The 23,397-nt window shown below is 42.8% G+C and overlaps 1 protein-coding gene across 6 annotated transcripts in view; it reads right to left on the reverse strand.

Moving 5' to 3' along the window:
* The window catches only part of HECTD4 (HECT domain E3 ubiquitin protein ligase 4), a 541,903-nt gene that overhangs the window by 207,670 nt on the left and 310,836 nt on the right, over positions 1–23,397 (reverse strand). For all 6 annotated transcript variants that reach the window (XM_029571656.1, XM_029571654.1, XM_029571657.1 and 3 more), the window contains 5 exons: positions 11,751–11,832; positions 10,357–10,559; positions 9,382–9,517; positions 2,408–2,590; positions 1,580–1,744 (listed from right to left, as the gene is read on the reverse strand). In XM_029571656.1, coding sequence (XP_029427516.1) covers positions 1,580–1,744; positions 2,408–2,590; positions 9,382–9,517; positions 10,357–10,559; positions 11,751–11,832 — 769 coding nt within the window. The remainder of the gene's footprint in view (positions 1–1,579; positions 1,745–2,407; positions 2,591–9,381; positions 9,518–10,356; positions 10,560–11,750; positions 11,833–23,397) is intronic.

Raw genomic sequence — 23,397 nt, forward strand, 5'->3', positions numbered from 1 at the left:
ACGATACCATCGATAGGGATCAGCAACAGTTTTAGTATCAACTATATTTTCTAGGAATTGTGCTTATTGCTATTTCTGAATCAACATGAACTATGCTATTTTTAAATTACACACTAAATAATTAAGCTGCTGTGTTGCAGTTTCCTCACACCCCATAAATTCTCTCACATATGTTTATATGGTTTATAATGGTTATGTCACAAATGATACCCAGTTATCTAGCTAGGTCATGTAGTAACGTATGTGATGTCACTTGACGCATGTCTATACAAAGCAGGCCAAACAACTTCAAACGTTAATGACAAATATAAATGTAAATAATCTGAGACAGGTGTTCAAAGCTGACTTTTTAAACATGGCACAGAATAACTGGCTCAGTTTTCTTCTAAAGGTGGCTACTAGAAATGGTTTTGATGGTGCTTTACAAAGTTTTTGCTATCTAAAACAAAGAGTTCAAAATATGATCCTAATTACTAGCAGTGCTTGCAGTCAAAAAGAGAGCCATCTAGCTTGAAAGAACAAGGGAATGAAAACAAGAGGCAATAGATTTCCTTTTTGTAATAAAAAAAACAAACAAACTGGAAATAAAGAACTTCTTTCCTCATATTCTAAGCAAATGAATTTCCTGGGTATTTACAGGGAAATGTCCGTTACCATTAATTTTGCTGATCCCTAAACAATGGCAATCTTAAAAAATTGAAGCTGGTTTTTAAGTTAATACACAATTTTAGAAAATAAAATGTTCATGTCAGGCAATCGGCTGTGAGGGAAGGGGCTCAGACAAGTTTGCACAGAATTCATTATAAAACAGGAATGAAATAAGAAAACAAAAGATGACAAAAATTAAAAGCTAGAGACACGTCTTTTGGAATTATGTAAAATGTATATAACATATGTATACATCTATCTACATCCATCTATATCTATATACACACACCTCCAAAATTATACCTTCTCAAGGAGTAACCACCATAAACACTGCATCAACCACTTAAAAGAAAAGAAAGATCTGAACACTAACTGAGATTTTCAGCAATGATTCCAGGAAAGCATGAAAGACACTAACAAGATAAAGCACATTTTTTGATTCTCTGTGTTGAAAGGAATTAAAATATGAAGTTTTGAGATATAGAATTTACTACTTAGCCTCATTGTTTGGGTAATTTCATGCTACAACGACTTAATTACTCCAGCCGTGCACCCTCTTTATAACAAACCGAAATGGGGGGCCAATACATGTCTTATACAGAGGAATTGTTAAACGGTATCAGAAATTAACAGCTTTAATAGTGTGTTACTTTGGCAGACAGGCCAAGATTTGTTGAGAAATGTATTTGTCATACAGAGGGAACACAGATTTGGCTTGCTTTTATTCAAGTATATTTCATTTTCTGAAAGTGACAGTCACCTTTAGTAGATGAATTTATCATAAGAGCAACTGCTTTCAACTTGATTTAAGTAGCTACTTGGTGATAAAGCCCTCTCTACTGCAGGAACTTCTATTCAAATCAATACTTCATGGTTTGTGTGTGTGGGGGGGGGTGTTTGTTGGTTTTTTTTTTTTAAGAAACAACCTTACCTCGGATCTGGGAACACAGAGCCTAGATAATGGAATAGTCAATGTGTCTGATGCTTTGGAGGTCTTTCTACAGTCTACAGAGGGAAATCTGACTGTTGCAATACCTTCCTGTTCATTAATAGATGCCACCACTCCAATGCTGCCAGATATTCCTCTACCTAAAACCTGAAATGAAAAGGGGTTAAACCTGGATTATAAATACTAAAAAGGCTACCACTTCTATATACTGTGCTTCTAAGAAATCAAAGTCTGATCTACCTTGCATACCAAGCACCATGCTTTGATGCAATAGGCACAAAAATAGGGCTTTGCGATCAATGATAATTATTCAAAGAGTAAGAGCGACATAGAACGCATTTCACTAAGGGCGTGATTTCATTTGTCTTATGCAGCTGAACATATTAGCCTAGTCCATCCGAATGGCAGTATAATGGGATCTGGCTACACAAAGCACCTGTTCCTACCCAAAATCATAGTAACATCGTAAATGACGGCAGAAAAAGACCAAACTGGCTAGTCAAGTCTGTCCACTTGTGAATCTTCAACTTTGGGAAGAGGAACACAAAATCCCATATGCAATCCAACACCGGCTTCCCATCCCCCATTATCTTTTACCTGAACTTTCAACCCTTTTCCTACCCCTGCCCTCCATATCAGTCCCAAGCATGGCTAGAATCTGATGTCGCCTCTACCACCTACTCTTCCCAAGGGATCAGGCCCCAAGGTTTTTTCTCCCATATACGGTACTTTTGTAAAAATTTCTCAGCAGATTGCACTTTTGATTGTCAAAAGATTACAATATAACAAAAAAAGAAAACTGAGGGTTACCTGAACTTCTGAGCCTATTTTAATTGTCTCTTTGAATCCACCAAGAGCGCACAATGCAGCGACAGCCTGCCGTGCAATCCCTTGTAACTTAGCAAGTTTCCTGCCGCTACTGCTGCCATTTTCCAGGATACTCTCTGCATACTTTCCTAGCTGAGGGATGTACATCAACGCTCGAGACAGAACCTAAAAATTCAAAAGGGAGGCAAGGAATGAGGAAGGTTTTAACAAAAGGAAAACTGGTTCTTACCTGCTAATTTTTGGTCCTGGAATACAACAGATCAGTCTAGACTCCTGGGATTATGCCTCCCTTCCAGTAGATGTAGACAGAGAAAGTTTCACTGGCACTGGCATATAACACAGAATGCCACCTACAGTCACTCAGTATTGATCTGTATCCAAGCTAAGATTAATCCCACAACAATCCTATTAAACATACAAATAATTTACAACAAAATGAGCAAGGGGAAAGAGGATAAACCCCGCCTTGAAAGAAAACTCTTTACTTCATAACTCCTAACCAGGAGAACAAACTTGAAATCTGTAGTAGCGCTGCAGCCTATATACAATAGATCCATGACCAGAAGAATAAGCAGACTCTCCCCCCACACAGGACAGCTGTCTGGACTGATCCGTAGTATTCCAGGAACGAAAATTAGCAGGTAAGAACCAATTTTCATGCCCGGATCAGGCCAGACTCCTGGGATGTACCCAAGCTTCCCTAAATAGGGTGGGACTGCAAGATGCCCATAGAACACTCTCACCAAAGCCCATGGCCTCTGGGGCCTCCAACCGATAATGTCTGGCGAAAGCGTGCGGTGACTTCCAAGTATCTGCCCATCAAATTTCCTGTGGCGATACCAGCTAGCACTCGGCCCAAGAAGTCGCCCAAGATCAAACTGAATGAGCCCTTAATCCCACCGGGACAGGGCGTCCTTTACAGATATAAGCTGAGCTTATCGCTTCCCTCAACCATCGGGCTATCATAGACTTTGAAGCCTTCTGCCCCTTCTTCGGGCCACTCCACACACAAAAAGATAGTCAGAAACCTAAAGTTATTAGTGACTTTGAGGTAACGCAAGAAAGCCCATTTTACATCCAAGCATCGCAGGTCTTTAGCATGTGGAGCCAATGGTGTCAAAACGTGCTTCCAAGAACTCCAAAATTTGAGACAGGGTGAGATGACTGTTCGTCAAATTCACTACCCAGCCCAAAGACCACAGCTGCTCCAAGACCTGAGACATCGTCTGAGCCCCCAGGACTTCCAATTTCGCTCAAATGAGCCAGTCATCCAGATATGGATGAACCAAGATGCCCTTCTTCCTGAGCGTTGCTGCCACCACAACCATCACCTTGGTAAAAATGTGCAGCGCAGTGGCCAGCCCGAATGGAAGGCACAAAACTGATAATGTTTCCCGAGAACCATGAAGTGCAGAAACTGCTGGTGATCTGGGCGTATTGGAATGTGCAGATATGCTTCGGTCAAGTCTAGAGAAGCCAGGAATTCTCCCTTGCGCACTGCTGCAATCACTGACCGCAGAGTCTCCATGTGGAAACAAGGAAACATGAGAGCCACATTCACCGTTTTCAGATCTAAAATTGGACGGAAGGTCCCTTCCTTCTTCAGGACCACAAAGTAAATGGACTACCTTCCCGTCCTTTGTTCCCCCAGAGGAACGGGAAGTATGGCTTCCAGCTTTCATAATCAATCCACGGTTCCTTGAACCAACTTTCTCTTGCAGCCTGGAGTGCAGGGGGAAACCATAAACAAGTTCCAGAGCGGGCGAGTGAATTTAAGCTCGGAGCATCGCCAAGTGAATCCTCCGATCCAGCTCTTCCTCGAAGGACGCCGTGGGTAGGGCAGGTGGAGAAGGAGCAGGTGCCACCGGATCGCCCTCAAAATGAGGGGGATCAGTGCCCAGTACTGACATGGGCATCGGTGAGGAATGCCCAGGACTCCCGGGTGCAACCAAGGGCGAGGCCTGGTCTCCACGGGGCACCTTCGGGGGCAACACGGCAGATGCCTGGAACCAGTGCCATGCAGAATTTTTGTGCCATCTGCAAATCTAATCATCTCACTCATCACTCCCTTTCCCAAATTATTTATAAAAATATTAATGAATACCAGTCCCAGTAAAGATCTCAGAGACATGTCACTATTTATCTTTCTCCATTAAGAGAAATGACCATTCAAGTCCTACTCTCCATTTCCTATCCTTTAACCCATTACTAATTCACAATAGATTATCCCCCTATCCCATGACTTTTAATTTCCTGATGATTCTCTCATGAGGGACTTTGTCAAACACCTTCTGAAAATCCAGATACACTATATTAACACTCACCCTTGGCCACACGTTTGTTAAGCCCTTCAAAACAAAAATCTAACAGATATGTAAAACTTCCTTTGCTAAATCCATGTTGGCTCTGTCCCATTAGTCTATGTTTATCCATTTGGTCAGTAATTTTATTCTTCAGAATAGCTTTTACTATTTTGCCCAATTGGACCGAAGGGGGAAATAAGAAACAGGTCGTGCACTGGACGAGCAAATTCTAAAACGTAGCCTTTTCTTATCACACTGAGGGCCCACTGGTCCTATGCAATCCTGGCCCACTTGTTGTAAAATTGAGATAAGCGATCTCCGATAAAAGGAACAATGGAGTGGACCGGCCTCGCCTCATTGTGAGGTCTTACCTCCGGCCGCAGCACCTCCAGGGGCTCCACGAAACGATCTCTGGGCCCCCCCGAAAAGACTGTCCTCCCAGGGCCGACCCCGAGAGAAAACTGGTCTCTGAGCTCCCGGAACAACCCTGAAGGGCAGAGACCATCTATCGGAACGAAACGGAGACCGCACCTGGAAAAAACACTTGGCTTTAGGTTTTCCTCGGGCAGGTGGGGGGCCTTATTATCTCCAATAGACTGTATCAGGTGCTCAAGACCTTCATCAAACAAAAGCTTACCCTTGAAAGGCAATGAACCTAACTGAACCATGGAGGAAACATCCGCCGCACAGTTTCGCAACCAGAGTAGCCTTCTCGTCGCCACCACCGAAGCCATTACACGAGAGGAAGTACAAACCAAATCATACAGAGCACCGCCCCATAAGCCACTGCAGTCTCAATTCGCTCAGCCCTGTCCAAGTCCTTTCCAGGCTTTGGCAGGGACTCCTGCAACTGTTGAACCCAGTGAAGACATGCATGCTCCATGAAGCTGGTACAAATCGCCGCTCTCAAAACTCAAAGCTGAGACTTCAAAAATGCGATTGAGGTGCACCTCCAACTTATGATCCTGCACATCCTTTAACACCGTGGAACCTACCACAGGAATCGTAGTCCTCTTAGTGACTGCCAAGACCGCCACATCGATCTTAGGGATAGAAAAAAGTTCCAAATCCTGCTTCGGAAGAGGATAGAGCCTCCCCATGCTCCTAGCAACCTTTAGGAATGCATCCGGCGACCACCACTCAGCTTCCACAAGCCTCTTAACTGCCTTGTGGTACGGGAAGGACGACAGAGGAGCACTTATCCCATCCAGGACTGGGTCCACTCCCTCCAAATCCTGGTCGCCCTGGGGCATCTTTGACCCCCAAAACCTGTAAGGCCAAGGGAAACAGGGTATCAGCTCCTCACGATTAAAAAGGTGGACCATCTTGGGGTCATCTGCTCTGGGGATGGAAAAAAATCTGGTCATCACCCTGGAGCGGGATCAACTGGGTCCACCTGAATCCTCTGAGGCCCCTGACCAGAGTCATCCATGGTGTCTCTGGGGGTCTCATCGGCCTCCTCCAATTCATCCCTGTCCAAATGACCCCCCAAAGGAGGACCGAGAAGTCGCTGAACCGGAGACACCCATGGTCTGCCCGAGGTGCCAGCACCAGAACCAGAGCGAGCCTCGGCCAACCCAACGGGCTGGGTGGGCTGAGGCTGGGCCTGTGGGATTCCCACCGGCACCCTTTGCCTGGCTAAATAGGCCTCGTGAAGTAATGAAATAAACTCAGGGGAAAAATGAAGTCCCTGCTCCAGCCCCACCTGGGCCCGCAGCAGGAATCGGAGCAATAGGTTGTCCTCCCCCTCCAGCCCCCCCCCCCCCAGTCATCTCCCAAATCCAACTGGGCTGGAGACAAGCAGGGAGGACAATCCACCACTCTCCCCAACGGCGTGGGAGCAGTTGCAGAAAAATCCAAAATGGCCGCCACTCCTGCACCATACGGGCCGAAGGCAACATCCCGACCGCTGCCCTAAATTGCTAGACTTCTGCCGTTGCTTTGCGGCTGGAAGGCCCCTGGAGGAGCCCTCCCTCAGCACAGCCTGCACAAAACCCACCCCAATTGAGACACAATTGGGACGAACCACATGAGCAACACGAGGCCCTGCGGGTCATCTCAAGAGGGAAGGAACCACATGGAGAACCCAAGGGAAAAAAACACCAAAAAGCTACAAAAAGCGATCCCATGGGAAAAAACAGCCCCTCTTACCGCTACCAGGAGAGTAGAAAATCACCCACACTTTAGTGATGTCTTGCTGCCAAAAGACTGAGAGGCCTTTTTTTTTTTTTTTTAAACAAAAACTTTACTTCAGCTATGAGACTAAACCCCTACGAGAAATCTGAGAGTCAGGGGAAGAAACCCCGATGGAGCCTGCAACCGCCGCAATGGCCTCGTGGCGGGGAGGGATCTGGACAACCATATTTACACCCCACGAGCGCACAGACGAGCTCACAAAAGGGTGACAACCACCGGCTCATCCGCCTCAACCAAACGAGTTAGAACCCAAAAAGGAGTCCTTAAAAAGAAATAAAGAAAGAAACCCCTGGGAGGAAGACTCAAAAGTAAAAAGTTAGTCAAAAACTTCAGAACTGCAGGTTTAATACCCTCTGCCATCTGCTGGAGACAGAGAAATACTGAGGAACTGCAGGTGGCACTGGGGTTTATGAGGCAGTGTCAGTGAAACTTTCTCTGATTCCATCTGCTGGCAGGGAAGCATAAACCCAGAAATCTGGACTGATCCGGGTACGTACAGGGAATAGCTTTTACCATTTTGCCCAACACTGACTAAAGGCTCAACAATCTGTAGTTTCCCAGATCACCTCTGGAACCCGTTTAGAAAGTGAGCACTACATTGGCCAACCTCTAATCCTCATGTATCACAATTGATTTGAATGAGAAGTTACAGATTATTAGAAATAAGCCTGCAATTTCTTTTTTTTTCTTTCTTTCAGAACTCTAGGGTGATAACCATCTGGTTCCGGTGATTTATTACTATTTAGTTTGACAATTTGCTCTAAAACAATTTCCCGGTTCACCGTGATTTAGTTCCTCTGAATCGCTCTCAAAAGCATGTTTCCAGTGTAAGTATCTCCCCAACACTTTCTTGAGTAAATAATTCATTAAGGGATCGATTTTACGACCTATGTGCACGCACATGGACACGGCTATTTTATAACATGCATGCGTTGGCGTGCACATGTTATAAAATACAATTCCTGTGCATACATTGTGCGCAGGATTTTCATGTCCATGCACACGGCCTCCTCAGTGCGAGGAGGAATTTTAGAAAAATATGTGCGGCGATGAGATTGGGCCTAGACCAGTTCCCTCCCAGTCCACTCCAATTAAGGAGCGGACTGGGAGGGAACTTCCCTAACCTTAACCCTACCTTCCTATCTTTTCCCCTCTCTTCCCTGACCCCTAAACCTACCCTACCTATCCCCAGTTTGTTTGTTTTGGTACATACTGCTTCTCCAGAGCAGAAGTAAACTCCGCACCGGTCAGCTGCTGGCGCGCTTCCCCAGGAGAGCATCTATTGACGCTGTCCCAGCCTGCCTCCGCCCTGCCCCGAACGCACCCCCGCACCGCCCCTTTTCTTTGGCCCGGCACTTCTGCGCATATCGGGGGTTTCGAATGTGGCTGGGCCCTTTCGAAAATGCCCGCAGCACGCGCAGGGCCCGGTCACGTGCGTAACCCCCAAATTTTATGCACACAATGCTTCCAAAATTCAGGTTTTAGTTTTTCTGCTATGGCATTTTCTTCCCTGAGTGCCTCTTTCCCAATGTAATCAGATTAAAAGTTACTTAGTAATAGGCTGTATTAGGGGATCGATTTTTAGAAAGGTAATTAACATAAGCAGTTAGATGACTTTTAGGAACAAAATGCTCCTTTTTGTTACTTCCCCCATTAGTGATATTTGATAATAAAAGCTCAGTAGACCTAACTTTTCAAAGGGTCTTTCCTTATGATTTTCAGTTCTTGGGAGTTGCTGCTTACTAAATCATCCTGAATCTTGGAGGACTCCTGTAAGGGTAGGGTTGGGGATGTTTCCCAGAGGTGGAGTTTTCTCCTAGTAGAATTCTTTTTTTGGGAGTAGGGAAGGAGAAAGTTGTCCTTTGGCAGGTGTGGAGTCATAACCTTTCCCTTGACCTGTTTAATCTTAGCCAGTTATTTCTGTTTATAATGATGAGTTTCTTCTAGAGAGATAGATGGTCCACCATTTTACGGTTATGGCTTGTATTCTTGTGTTTTTTGTGAATGTTACTCCTCTGATTTTATGTTTGCTGGTGAACTTCTATGTTCCTCAGATGTTAATCTGCTGATACTGATTAGTTATTGTGTTTTAATGATTATCCTGATTTGTATAATATGATTGTTTTATTATTTTTATATGTGCCTTCCCATGAATGTGTGAGAAAAGTAAATAAATATTACAAACAAGCCCTCATGAAGACAAGCTGTTTCTGGTACTAACAATCTAGAAGTAATTCGTAAGAACATTCAAGAAAAGGTAATTGGTAATCTGCAAGTGATTACTTTATTGCTCAAGTAATCAATGCTATACAAGCATTTATTTTTCAACAGTATTAACACTGCTCAGATATACATATTTGCCTTGTTTTTCATTAGAAAATGTGTTTTTCTGGCATTAATGCTAACCCAGCATAGGGTACAGAGAAATAAATAAATAAAAACAGGCTTTTTACTTACTTTTTCTGCAGTGGTTGTCCATATCTGAGCTGCATTTGATTCTGGTGCCATCAGCAAGCTATGAAGTAAAGCAATCACTTCTGCTGCCATGCTGTTTGCCACATGACCACTGATAAATGGCCGGACAGGATCAGTCCTGCATATTTCAGAAAGAAACGTTATCACGTGCAGGGTTTGAATCCAAAGTAGCTTCAACTATCTTTTACAAAGTAAAACTAGGCAATCAGCCCTGGTTGAGAAATTATAATTTGCCCCTTTAACATGAATAAGAAAATAAACTCTAAATGACAAAGCAGAAGAAAAACAATGCAGTAATGGTAAATAATAGGATTAAGGAAGAAAAATACAGGCAGACACTAGGTGGCACCTCAGGGGTATAGGACAGAGTCCGCAAAGTCTTTTTCTGTCTCCATCTGCTGGAGGGGAGGCAAAACCCAGCTGTCCTGGACGGATCCGGGTACGTACAGGGAAAATAGGATTAAGGATGAAAAGAATATGTTCGGCTTTTAAAGAACTGTTGTTAGTTGCTTGGTAGGGCAGGAGGGGGCAAGGGGGGAGGGTTGGTTTTCCATTTTCAGCTGTTGTATCTCAAGTCACTTGGGCAGAAAATGTCTGCAAAATGTGTGTGTAAATGCACAGCAGAAACACCATGCATTGCACAATTGTTGATTTGTATCATGGTTTCATTCATTAAACAATTTAAACATTAAAGAACTGCTGTCCACTCAGACTATGATCACATGCATTTAGGCAACAACATAACTATCTAATAAAATAAGATTTGAAACTTTCAAGATTCCATTTAATACTTAAATGTATAATCCAATTCATTCAACTAGAAGGCAGTTTCCTTGAAAATAACCTGCCTCATTCTCTTGAAATGACAGTCCAACTAGCAGCTGGTAGAAATTTTTCAAGGAAAACAAACATTTGAGATTCCCTGAAAGGGATGTAGCCACCTTCAGTAGTTGTTACCTGGCAAGTTCGGAATTCCTCTCTCTGCAAACTGAGGTCTGGGCAGTCTTCTTTTTGTCTCCAGTTGACAACCCACTCGCTGTTTCTGGAATGGCAGTCTCTACTGGAGGCCCAACACTGACAATTAAGCCCGACTGAGCCCATTTGGTGGCTTTCCGAAGAGCTGCTGTAGCCTCCTCTGTGATAACTTCACAACAGCCACCCTGCACAATACATTAACATAAATGCCTCTCGCTCACTCAAACCAAAGATAATACTATTCTTTAGGAGTCATGTGACACCTCCCTCCCCCCTCTCTATTGTAAGTTCAAAAGGGTTCACTGTCAATGTTTAAAATATACTCCTGTTTTATAGGAAAACCATAATTAGAAATGGATGGAATAAAAAGGAAGGTAAAAGACCACTACTACAAAGCAGATCAGGATCTCCAAATAGGTGATCTTTAGGACCTAAGGGCTACGGTCTCATTAGAACCTATGTTGGCAAAGTGAATGAGAGGAATGACCAGCGAACAGACTGTAACCTTCACAATTCCTTTATCTGGGTGCATAAGAACTGTACTGAGGTACTTTAGGTGCTGGAAAAACCTGCATTGGCCCATCACGTTAACCATCACGCGACCAAAATGGTGGGTGGTCTCCATCGAATGACTTATGAGGAGAGGTTGAAGAACCTGAATATGTATACCATGGAGGAGAGGAGGAGCAGGGGTGATATGATACAGACCTTCAGATACCTGAAAGGTTTTAATGATCCATGGTCGTCAACAAACCTTTTCCATTAGAAACAATTTAGTAGATCTAGGGGTCACGATTTGAAACTCCAGGGAGGAAGACTCAGAACCAATGTCAGGAAATATTTCTTCACGGAGAGGGTGGTGGATGCCTGGAATGCCCTTCCGGAGGAAGTGGTGAAGACTAAAATTGTGAAGGATTTCAAAGGGAACCCTAAAGGCTAGAGGATGGGAATAAATAAAAAAGCTTAACCGGCATGGAGCGGCAGGTGCTGCCTTTAACAGAAACGTTGGGGGTAGTCTGCACGGAGCAGCGGTGACTGCCTTGGGAGGCTTGCTGGGCAGACTGGATGGACCATTTTGGTCTTTTTCTGCCGTCATTACTATGTTACGTTAAACAATGCAGGCTTTTCTTCTCTACAACTCTATGCAGACAACATGTACCCAAATTCAAGTTCTCAATCTAGCCCTTAAAGTTTAAACTGAATGCATTTCACTTGACTGGAAAATTGATTTTTAAGTCCTCTTAATTATGTAAGGCTCTCATGAGAATAGCAAGTTTTCTTAAAAGCCTCTGGGCAAAGTTTAAACAAGCTTTTCCACATACTTATTGCAAAACTTATTTCATTAGGCCTCATGTTAACCCCAAAACGTCAATTACTTTGGTCATGTCTCGATCCATCTTTACAACCTTCTCCATGTTTGCTCCCGTGCCAAGACGGAATGGCCGACCTTCGGAGCTACTGCAAATATAAAGAAAAAGTAAATCAGAACTACAATTAAAAACAAATGGTGCTAGGTTTATTTGTTATATATGAAAACTAAGCTGCTTGTATTTGTGCTGTTTGTTTTATGTTATTTTTAATTGTTGTGCATTCTGTAATTTCACTTAGAGCAGTTATTGGATATCCGGTGTATAAATGTAAATTATAAATAAGGTAAATTTAAATCATAAATGTACTGATAATGTACAGCTATTTGTTTTACTGTAATTATGTATGTGTATTACTATAAACCACCTTGGTGGCTTTGGCTTTGTGCGGTATCAAATTTTTTAAAATAAATAAATCACACCTCTCCATCTTTTCCTTTCTTCCTTCTATTAGAATAAACAATGTGTAGATGAATTATTCAGGATAGGTTTGTGGCTAAAATGTTTATGTACAATATCAGCAGTAAGCTGCAGGGCTGGTATCAGGCTGCCACTCTCTCGACCCCACCTTCCTCCTTAGTCTCACTCATTTTCTTTCTTTGAAGCCCACTCCATCCATGTATTCACTCCATGATGCCGTCAGGTGTCATTTATTAACACTCTAATAAGCCCCCCCTCCTACTTCTTCTCACCGACTGACTCCTGGCTTTTCCTTTTTCTCGTCTTACCTTCTCCTTCCTTTACTTTTGAGGACCAACTTCCACCCCAATGATCCCTCTGACTCTTATGTTTCAAAGTTTCTTGCCTTATAACGTTCTCATTTATCCTCCAATTATGCTCTACCTACCCCACTCACCAGCATGGTCTCTGCCTTGAGCTAATCCTTTCTTTCAATTGTGCCCTCTCAGAGGACTCTACTTCTGCTCTTCCCCATTCTATTATCTGATAAACTTCACATTTAACCTCCCTTCCCCACAGTCTTGTCCTGTTACCACCAACACGTTTAGGAATTTCTAGGTTACTGACTCGCATCCTCTTCACTATGGCCGCATTTTTCCTCTCCTTCACAATTTTGTCAGAAACTGTTGACAAGGCGGTTTCTTCTTACCATACTATTCTCTCTTCTGCTTTGGACACTCTCTTTCCACCCCTCCCTCAACATGTTGCCTAATAAACTGCCTTGTGTGTTTGTTTGTTTAAACTAACTTTAACTTCTTTGTCTTTCTTAAAACTTTAATGTTACAGGCAAGCAAGAAACATAAAGGGAATACTTCCTTGAACACTGGACTTGCATCAGCAGGGCTATCAAAGGATTCCAGGCTGCTGCTTCGTGAAGGGGAGGGATCTGGACCATCAGATGTTCGCCCCTATAGAACTCTGGACTGAGCTAACAAAAAGGTCACCTACCCTCTGCTCGTCCGCCTCAAACCAGGGTGGATGGGCCCACCAGGACCTAACCACCCCCTGGTAGGACTAGGAAAATCATCTTCTCTGTTCCTTTTATTTATTTATTTATTTATTTTTCTCAGTCTGTAGGTTTTATACATCTTAGAAAAAATCTCTGTACAACCACATGCGAGATAACATCACATTTAAACTCCCCAAATGAGCAGTGATATAGCCTGATACCAGACCTCATACCATGGCATAGTAAGTAATGCTAATTTAGCATATATTGAATCTGCCAGTATGTATAATCATAGGTCTTTAACATTTAACATTTTCTTTTCATTTTTCTTGCTTCCGTGCAAACAACTTGTGAAAATTTGTGAAAAAATAAAAATTGCTTTAAAGAACGTGACTTGTTCCATTCATTTGATCAAGTTTTTGATCGTTTATATCTTATTTAATCAGCACTTAGCTTTAGTAATGGTAGTGAAGAAACGCCATATTTTTCTTCAGAGGCTAGTATGGAAAAGCCCGACACTGGATCCGTGTTTCGGCGCGTGCCTTCGTCGGAGGCCGAAATAACTGTTAATGTAAAAGAATATGTATCAAACAACCTTAACCAAAAAATATCTTAAATACTTATCAATTGTAGTGGGAATTCAGCAGTACAACCATGATATTGGAGCGGCTGGAGGTGGCGGCTTCTGCCGGTACTACGTTTCTTCCACACAGGTGAAAGAGAACGCGCCATTTCTTTTAACCATTGACTGACCAATCATCGTGTGCTACGTGAATACTGACGTCCAAAAAAATCTGCAGGCATTTAAACCAAAGAGAACCATTCGACCGAAAGATTGAGTCCCATAGGCTGTATTGTATTAAGTTTAAAGATCCATTGCTGTTCTCTGATATTTAATAATTTTTGTGGATCACCTCCCCTCCCTGATAGTTGGATCACATCTATCACCCTCCATCTCAAATCCACAAAATGGTGTTGTTTTAAAAGGCAGTGTGCTACAATTGGAGCTTGTAATTTACCAGTTTGTAGACAACTTTTATGCTCAATAAGTCTAGTCCGTATTAAACGTTTGGTCCGACCAACATAAAATAAATCACAGGGACATTTGATGATATATATCACGTGTGAAGACTGACAATTCGAATGAGTTCTTGCCGACCATTTTCTTCCTTGGGAATCCGTCCATTTTCTTCCTTGGGAATCCGTCCATTTTCTTCCTTGGGAATCCGTCCAATCCGTCCAATCTTTTTGTACGACTACTTTAGCAGGTCCAGATTGGACGGATTCCCAAGGAAGAAAATGGTCGGCAAGAACTCATTCGAATTGTCAGTCTTCACACGTGATATATATCATCAAATGTCCCTGTGATTTATTTTATGTTGGTCGGACCAAACGTTTAATACGGACTAGACTTATTGAGCATAAAAGTTGTCTACAAACTGGTAAATTACAAGCTCCAATTGTAGCACACTGCCTTTTAAAACAACACCATTTTGTGGATTTGAGATGGAGGGTGATAGATGTGATCCAACTATCAGGGAGGGGAGGTGATCCACAAAAATTATTAAATATCAGAGAACAGCAATGGATCTTTAAACTTAATACAATACAGCCTATGGGACTCAATCTTTCGGTCGAATGGTTCTCTTTGGTTTAAATGCCTGCAGATTTTTTTGGACGTCAGTATTCACGTAGCACACGATGATTGGTCAGTCAATGGTTAAAAGAAATGGCGCGTTCTCTTTCACCTGTGTGGAAGAAACGTAGTACCGGCAGAAGCCGCCACCTCCAGCCGCTCCAATATCATGGTTGTACTGCTGAATTCCCACTACAATTGATAAGTATTTAAGATATTTTTTGGTTAAGGTTGTTTGATACATATTCTTTTACATTAACAGTTATTTCGGCCCCCGACGAAGGCACGCGCCGAAACACGGATCCAGTGTCGGGCTTTTCCATACTAGCCTCTGAAGAAAAATATGGCGTTTCTTCACTACCATTACTAAAGCTAAGTGCTGATTAAATAAGATATAAACGATCAAAAACTTGATCAAATGAATGGAACAAGTCACGTTCTTTAAAGCAATTTTTATTTTTTCACAAATTTTCACAAGTTGTTTGCACGGAAGCAAGAAAAATGAAAAGAAAATGTTAAATGTTAAAGACCTATGATTATACATACTGGCAGATTCAATATATGCTAAATTAGCATTACTTACTATGCCATGGTATGAGGTCTGGTATCAGGCTATATCACTGCTCATTTGGGGAGTTTAAATGTGATGTTATCTCGCATGTGGTTGTACAGAGATTTTTTCTAAGATTTAAAGTTGGCTGTCTCCACAGTATACAAATATAAGTGAGTCTTATTGGTTTTATACATCTACCATCTGCTGGAGACAGAGAAATACCGAGGGACTGCAAGTGACACACTATGTTAAGTAGCAGTGTCAGTAAAACTTTCTTGGTCTCCATCTGTTGGCAGGGAGGCAAAATGCAGGAATCTGCACTGATCTGGATACATACAGGAATCATCCCATCCTCCTCCTCCCTTTCACATCTCAACTATGAAAATGTGCTTTTCACCTCTGCTGCCTCGTCTTCTTGCATCTCAAGCCATTCTTGAACCACTTCAGTTCTAGCTTCCATCTATGGACACAGATCTTGTCAAAGTTTCTAGTGACCTCTTCATAGCCAAGGTCAAAAAGCTTTACTGAATCCTCATCTTCTTTGACCTATTTGCTATTTTTTGAAACTCTGTCCTTACCTGGATTATGGAACTCTGTTCTATTCCTGTTCTCCTCTTACTTCTCTCATTGCACTTTTTCTGTACCCTCTGGTAGATTCTCTTTCACAGCTATACTATTACTATTTGTTGTCTCTTACAACTCTCTCCTGGGTCATTTTCTCTTACTACATGCATTCCCTTAGGTACTCTGATCTCTTCCCATGGCTTTCAGTACTATCTTTATGCTGACTCCCAGATCTACCCCTCTGTATCAGAAATGTTCCCAAGAATCCAGTCCTAAATCTCAGCCTGCTTGTCTGGCATCACCTGGATGTGCCACCACTGCCTTAAAATTAACATGGTCAAGATACAACATCTTATATTTCCTCAAACCCACTTCTCTCTGCTCCCCTCTTTCTAGCTCCATGGAAAGTACTGTCATCTTTCCAGTCTCCTCAGCCCATATTCCATTTTCTTCTTCTCTACCCTCAAAACCCTGCTAAAACATATTCATTTATTCTTTACCATAGCACCAACATCCATCCCTTCTTACTAAACAATTTCTTAAATTTATATTCCACTTTTCAGCACATCAAAATGGATTACATTCAGGTACTGTAGGTATTTCCCTATCCCTAGAGGACTCAGAATCTAAGTTTGTACCTGAGGCAATGGAAGGTAAAGTGACTTGCCCAAGATGGGATTTGAACCCTGGTTTCCTGTCCACTGTTCTAAACAATAGGCTACTCCTAATGCTTAGAACAGGATACGGAGAAGAAGCACAAAGATCCGAGTTTTGCAGTTCAAAAACACAGACTTTGATGAAATGGGGAAGTACCTGGAGGAAACACTAGAAGACAGGGAGAACAAGAGAGATTTGGAACAATGGACCAAACTAAAAGGAGCAATTACCAAGGCAACTAATCTATATGTTAGAAAAGTAAAAAAAAAGCAAGAGAAAAATGAAACCCATCTGGTTTTCAAAGGAGGTGGCTGATAAAATAAAAGCTAAAAGAACAGCGTTTAATAAATATAAAGGATCCCAAAGGAAGGAGCCCAAGGAAGAATATCTGGTGGAACTGAGAGAGACAAAGAAAGTAATCAAGACCGCAAAAAGTCAAGTGGAAGAAAGGATTGCCAAAGAGGTAAAGTGAGGTGACAAAACATTTTTCAGATACATCAGAGAAAGGAGAAAAATCCAAAGTGATATAGTGAAATTGAAAGGTGAAAAGGATCAATGTGGGAGAGAGACAAAAAATGGCAGAAATATTAAACGAATACTTCAGTTCAGTGTTCACTAAAGAGGACCCTGGAGAAGGACCATTGCTAGTTAACAAAAAACTGGAGGGGAGTGGAGTAGATGTAACTTCCTTTACAGAAGAGAATGTATGGGAAGAGCTAGGAAAGCTGAAAGTGGACAAAGCCATGGCACCTGATGAGATTCATCCCAGGATACTGAGGAAGCTCAGAGATGTGCTGGCGGGTCTGCTGCGAACCTGTCCAATAGATCCCTAGAAACGGGAGTGGTGCCGAGTGATTGGAGAAGAGCGGTGGTGGTCTCGCTTCACAAGAGTGGGAGCAGAGAGGAGGCTGGAAACTACAGGCCAGTTAGCCTCACCTTGGTGGTAGGAAAAGTAATGGAGTCGCTGCTGAAAGAAAGAATAGTGAACTATCTACAGTCAGAAGAACTGCTGGACCAGAGGCAGCATGGATTCACCAGGAGAAGGTCCTGTCAGACAAATCTGATTGATTTTTTTGACTGGGTGACTAGGGAATTAGATTGAGAAAGAGTGCTCGATGTCATCTACTTGGATTTCAGCATGGTGGCCTAGATTGCAAACTGGTTGATGGACAGAAGACAATGTGTGATGGTAAATGGAACTTACTCTGAAGAGAGCGTGGTGTTAAGCGGAGTGCCGCAAGGATCGGTGTTGGGACCAGTCCTGTTCAATATCTTTGTGAGTGACATTGCGGACGGGATAGAAGGGGTAAGGTTTGTCTTTTTGTGGATGATACTAAGATCTGCAACAGAGTGGACACGCCGGAAGGAATGGAGAGAATGAGACGGGATTTAAGGAAGCTGGAAGAGTGGTCGAAGATATGGCAGCTGAGATTCAATGCCAAGAAGTGCAGAGTTATGCATATGGGGTGTGGAAATCCGAAAGAACTGTATTTGATGAGGGCTGAAGGGCTGATGTGCACGGAGCAGGAGAGAGACCTTGGGGTGATAGTGTCTAACGATCTAAAGTCAGCGAAACAATGTGACAAGGCGATAGCTAAAGCCAGAAGAATGCTGGGCTACATACAGAGAGGAATATCTAGTAAGAGAAAGGAAGTGATGATCCCCTTGTACAGGGCCTTGGTGAGGCCTCACCTGGAGTACTGTGTTCAGTTCTGGAGATCGTATCTCCAAAGGGACAGAGACAGGATGGAGGCGGTCCAGAGAAGGGTGACCAAAAAGGTGGATGATCTTCATAAAATGACTTATGAGGAGAGACTGAAGAACCTAAATATGTATACCATGGAGGAGAGGAGGAGCAGGGGTGATATGATACAGACTTTCAGATACTTGAAAGGTTTTAATGATCCATGGTCAACAACAAACCTTTTATTTTGGAAAAAAAAGTCAGTAGAACTAGGGGTCACGATTTGAAACTCCAGGGAGGAAGACAGAACAATGTCAGGGAAGTATTTCTTCACGGAGAGAGTGGTGGATGCCTGGAATGCCTTTCCGGAGGAAGTGGTGAAGACTAAAACTGTGAGGGATTTCAAAGGGGCATGGGATAAACACTGTGGATACATAAAGGCTAGAGGATGGGAATGAAGAGAAGAGCCATGGGGGTGGATTACTGGAGTGGAGGCTATTACCTGGTGATTACTACCCTTACTCAATAAGCCTTCGCACGGTTAATGCAACTCCAACATTGCTCTCTGCTTCAATGGCAAGGGGAAATGTGGAAAAGGGGATCTGCATTCAGATAACAACCAACAAGAACTGAACTTCACAATCTGGGTAAACAAATAAGCGTGGAGGTAGCTTGCTTATTACGGCGGTTACTACCTTAAACCAATTAAGCCTGATACATCACTTTGAATGCATATAGTGTTGCTCTTTGCTTCAACAGCAGGGGGAAATGTGGAAATTACTTACCTGATAATTTCGTTTTCCTTAGTGTAGACAGATGGACTCAGGATCAATTTTTTAAAGTGTGCTCCTGATAGCACCTGGGGACGGAGTCATATTTCAATCTGACGTCATAAGAACATAAGAAAATGCCATACTGGGTCAGACCAAGGGTCCATCAAGTCCAGCATCCTGTTTCCAACAGTGGCCAATTCAGGCCATAAGAACCTGGCAAGTACCCAAAAACTAAGTCTATTCCATGTAACCATTGCTAATGGCAGTGGCTATTCTCTAAGTGAACTTAATAGCAGGTAATGGACTTCTCCTCCAAGAACTTATCCAATCCTTTTTTAAACACAGCTATACTAACTGCACTAACCACATCCTCTGGCAACAAATTCCAGAGTTTAATTGTGCGTTGAGTAAAAAAGAACTTTCTCCGATTAGTTTCAAATGTGCCCCATGCTAACTTCATGGAGTGCCCCCTAGTCTTTCTACTATCCGAAAGAGTAAATAACCGATTCACATCTACCCGTTCTAGACCTCTCATGATTTTAAACACCTCTATCAAATACCACTACATATACCCGTGCAGGAAGTTCTGCTCTTCAGTATTCTCCTCGAAAAGCAATTGTGGATATATGTGTGTTTGAATAACTTGATTAACTCGATTAACTTGATTAACTTGAACTGGTTGACATGATTTCTAGCTGGAGATTGCCAGTGCATTCAACCGAGAAACTCCGACACCCTGCAATTATGGGTGTCGGAGTTTCTCGGTGTAAACTAGGTGTAAACTCCGGCTTACCCGTGCTTGTCTTGCTCTTGGGGATTGTCACCCGAGGTTTCCGGATTTTGGGGCAGCCGTGGGCAGGATACTGAGTCTGTGTACACTAAGGAAAACGAAATTATCAAGTAAGTAATTTCTCCATTTCCTAGAGTGCAGCAGATGGACTCAGGACCAATGGGATGTACAAAAGCTACTCCCAAACCGGGTGGGAGGCTGCCTGTGGCCCACTGCAACAGTATCATATGAGCAAATGCCGACGACACTGAATCTAGGGTCGAAGCCATAGAGCCCAGAACTTGCAAATAATCCCATACCCTGAGTATGCATAACTGCAACAACTGCCGAATCTGCCCCTGCAGTTTCTGCACAAGCTCCTCTGAGAAATATACCTTGCCAACAAGAGTGTCGAACCGTGCTCCCAGATACTCCAAAGACTCTGTCAGTAACAGGCAACTCTTAGCCACATTCACCACCCAACCAAGCAACTGGAGGATGCCAAGAACTTTGTGAACTTGCAGGTGCCAGTTGTCAGATAGAGATGCACCAAAATCCCTTCCTTCCGGAGAGTCACTTCCACCACCACCATCACCCTTGGTGAAGGTGCGTGGTGCAGTGGCCAATCCAAATGGAAGAGCCTGAAACTGAAAATGTTGCCCCAGATTAATGAATCGCAGAAAACGCTGTGAGTTCTGTTGAATGGGGATGTACAGATAGGCCTCTGTTAGATTCAGAGACGACAGAAACTCTCCTTTGTAAACCACTGCAATCCTTAGGATTTCCATCCTGAAAAGCAGAAACTTGCGTGCTGCATTTACTTTCTTCAAGTCTAAAATCGGGCAGAAAGTCCCCTCTTTCTTTGGGACCACAAAGTAAATGGAATATCTTCCCCTGTGAAGCTCTTCGCGGGGAACCAGAATCACTGCTCCCAGGCGACGCAAATGTTCTAGCGTCTCTTGATCCGCTAGACCATTTGCGTACAGAGAAACTAGAAACAAATCGCGGATAGGACGAGCAAGTTCTAAAATGTAGCCTCCTTTACCACGGTGAGAACCCACTGGTCCTGATTAATTCTGGCTCACTCTGCTGCCTCAACCCTCTCAGCCCTGTCCGCCTCCTCGCCAGAGCTCGGCAGGCTTTCTTGCATCTGCTGCACCCAGCAGAGGCAAGCATGTTGCATAAAACTAGTACAAATAGCAGTACGCAACCCCAGTGCCGAGACCTCAAAAATCCTCAAGGTGCACTTCCAATTTACAATCCTGAACATCCTTAAACGTTGCGGACCCTACTACCCGGTTTACATTCAGGTACCTACACAGTACCTGAATGTAAACCGGTGTGATATCTCGATTGAGATCGAATGTCAGTATATAAAATAAATAAATAAATAAATAAATAAATAAATAAATAAATAAATACTGGGGGGGTAGTCCTCTTAGTAAACCGCAGCATCAACCTTAGGGACAGCAAAAAGGTCTAATGCCTGCTCAGGCAATGGATAAAGCTTTGCCATGGCCCTTCCCACCTTTAACCCAGAGTCAGGAGCTCCCCATTCTGCCATCACCAACTTCCTTACCGACTTGTGATACAAGAAGGCCATGGGAGGAATCCCACAACCCATCCAGGACCAGATCCACCCCCTCCAAATCTGAGTCTTCCTGGGGGATCTTAACCCCTAGAATCTGAAAAGACAGAGGGAGTAAGGCATCAAGCTCTTCCATTCTAAAAAGGCATACTACTGAGTGGAAACCAAGATGTCCACTCTCTGAGACGCACGCTCAGAGAGCTCTCTCCGCGCTTTGCTTTCTGGCTCAATTTTCCTGCTTTTAATATGCCTCATACCAAGCGTAAGGTGAAATTAAGGGAGAACACTTGTTCCTCTCCCTTAATGGAATTACAACAGCCTCGGATCGAGAGCTTCTCTGCGGCCCCACCACATGTTTCACTGGATGTGCCAGCCACTTCGGATCCTGATGCAGCGCGAGCATCTTCTCTGTTGGCCAAAGAAGTTTCACTCAATCCCGGTGACCGACAACACCCTCACCTCCACACGTTGCTTTTTCTGCTACTCTGGCAGCTCAACCATTTCACCCCAATGGGGGACATGGAATTTTGTCGTTGGGAGGGACTGGCCCAGAGGATTTTAAAAGGAAAATGGTTGCTTCCCTTTCATCGGAGCCTTTGAGTACAGATGAATCCACGGTTCTTGTCCCTGCTTCAACTCTCCCTAGAGCTGAGGAAGGCATTAACATCCCTACAAGAGTAGGCGATGGGGACATTAAGGTATGTCCGATATCAAGACCTTCTCTGATTAAACCTGTCATAATAACCTTGGAGAGGCAGTTTGGAATGCACTTATTTCTTTGGAATCAGCCATTTCTTCTTTAATTACTGTTATCCTTGATACTAACCATCATGTGTTTGCTACTGAAAGTTTGTAGCTACTCATGGAGTAAAGGTTTGAAGAACTGGAATCTCAGATTTCCACAGTGGAGAATGTCCAGCACAAGTTAGTTCAATCTGACTTGATCTACTCCAAAAAGTTGGAGAATATAGAGAATTCTTTAAGAATTTTTAACTTGAGGGTTCTTAATTTTCCTCTAATCAAAATTATATCCTCATATGAATTATTTAAGAGCTACTTGTCTCAAATTCTTAAGATTCCATCAGATGCTATGCCTGTGATTTCCAAGGTTTATTACTTGCCTCAAAGCCTACCAGAATCTACCTTAAATTTGACAGATATTCTTGAATTATCTCAAGAGACAGTTATCTCTAAGAGAAAAACTTTACTGATTTCCTTTGCATTTATTTCAGACAGAAATTCTGTGTTGAAGTTTTTCCTTTGTAATCATTTGCAGTTATTCTATGGACAAAAAATCTGGATATATCCTGATATTACAAGGATAACTCAGGAACGTAGGAAGACATTTCTTTTAATGAGACCCGAAGTATTATCATGTGGGGCAAGATTTATTTTAAGATACCCTTGTAAGTGCTTAGTGAAATATCTTAATTCCAATTATGTCTTTTTTGAACCTTTACAATTACAGATGTTCCTGGATTCCCATGCCTAAGATCTCTCTTATGTACGTTTGGCTGGATTGATGTTATGTGGTTGGGTTACCTCTAGAGATTTGCTTTTTACTTTTTTTTTTCATGGTACATTTTGCTCTTTAACCTCTTGGTTTCTCCTTATTTCTTGCTATCTGGAGATATGTATATTAGTGATATATTCACTTTTGTATATTTTTTTTATTTTCCTTAGCAATGATTCTGAAACTTATCTCCTTTTTCTGGTACAAGATGATTATAAGAAAATTATTACTTACCTGCTAATTTTCGTTCCTGTAGTACCATGGATCAGTCCAGACCGTGGGTTATGTCCCCAATCCAGCAGATGGAGTCAGCCCAAAGCTTTGAGGGGGCGTCACCATAAGTACTACTACCCCCTCTGCAGGAGTTCAGTATCGAGTATATCAAAGCCCGAGTAAACAGAAACCCCCGGATTGGATCAAGTTTAAACAAGACGGCAACAATAAGCCGCTGAATCTAAATAGAGAAACTGGAACCGTCCCACCAACGGGTGGGAGGTCACGAGCATAGCGT

Source organism: Rhinatrema bivittatum, chromosome 11 (genome assembly GCF_901001135.1).
Source record: "Rhinatrema bivittatum chromosome 11, aRhiBiv1.1, whole genome shotgun sequence".
Classification (NCBI taxonomy): Eukaryota; Metazoa; Chordata; class Amphibia; order Gymnophiona; family Rhinatrematidae; genus Rhinatrema; species Rhinatrema bivittatum.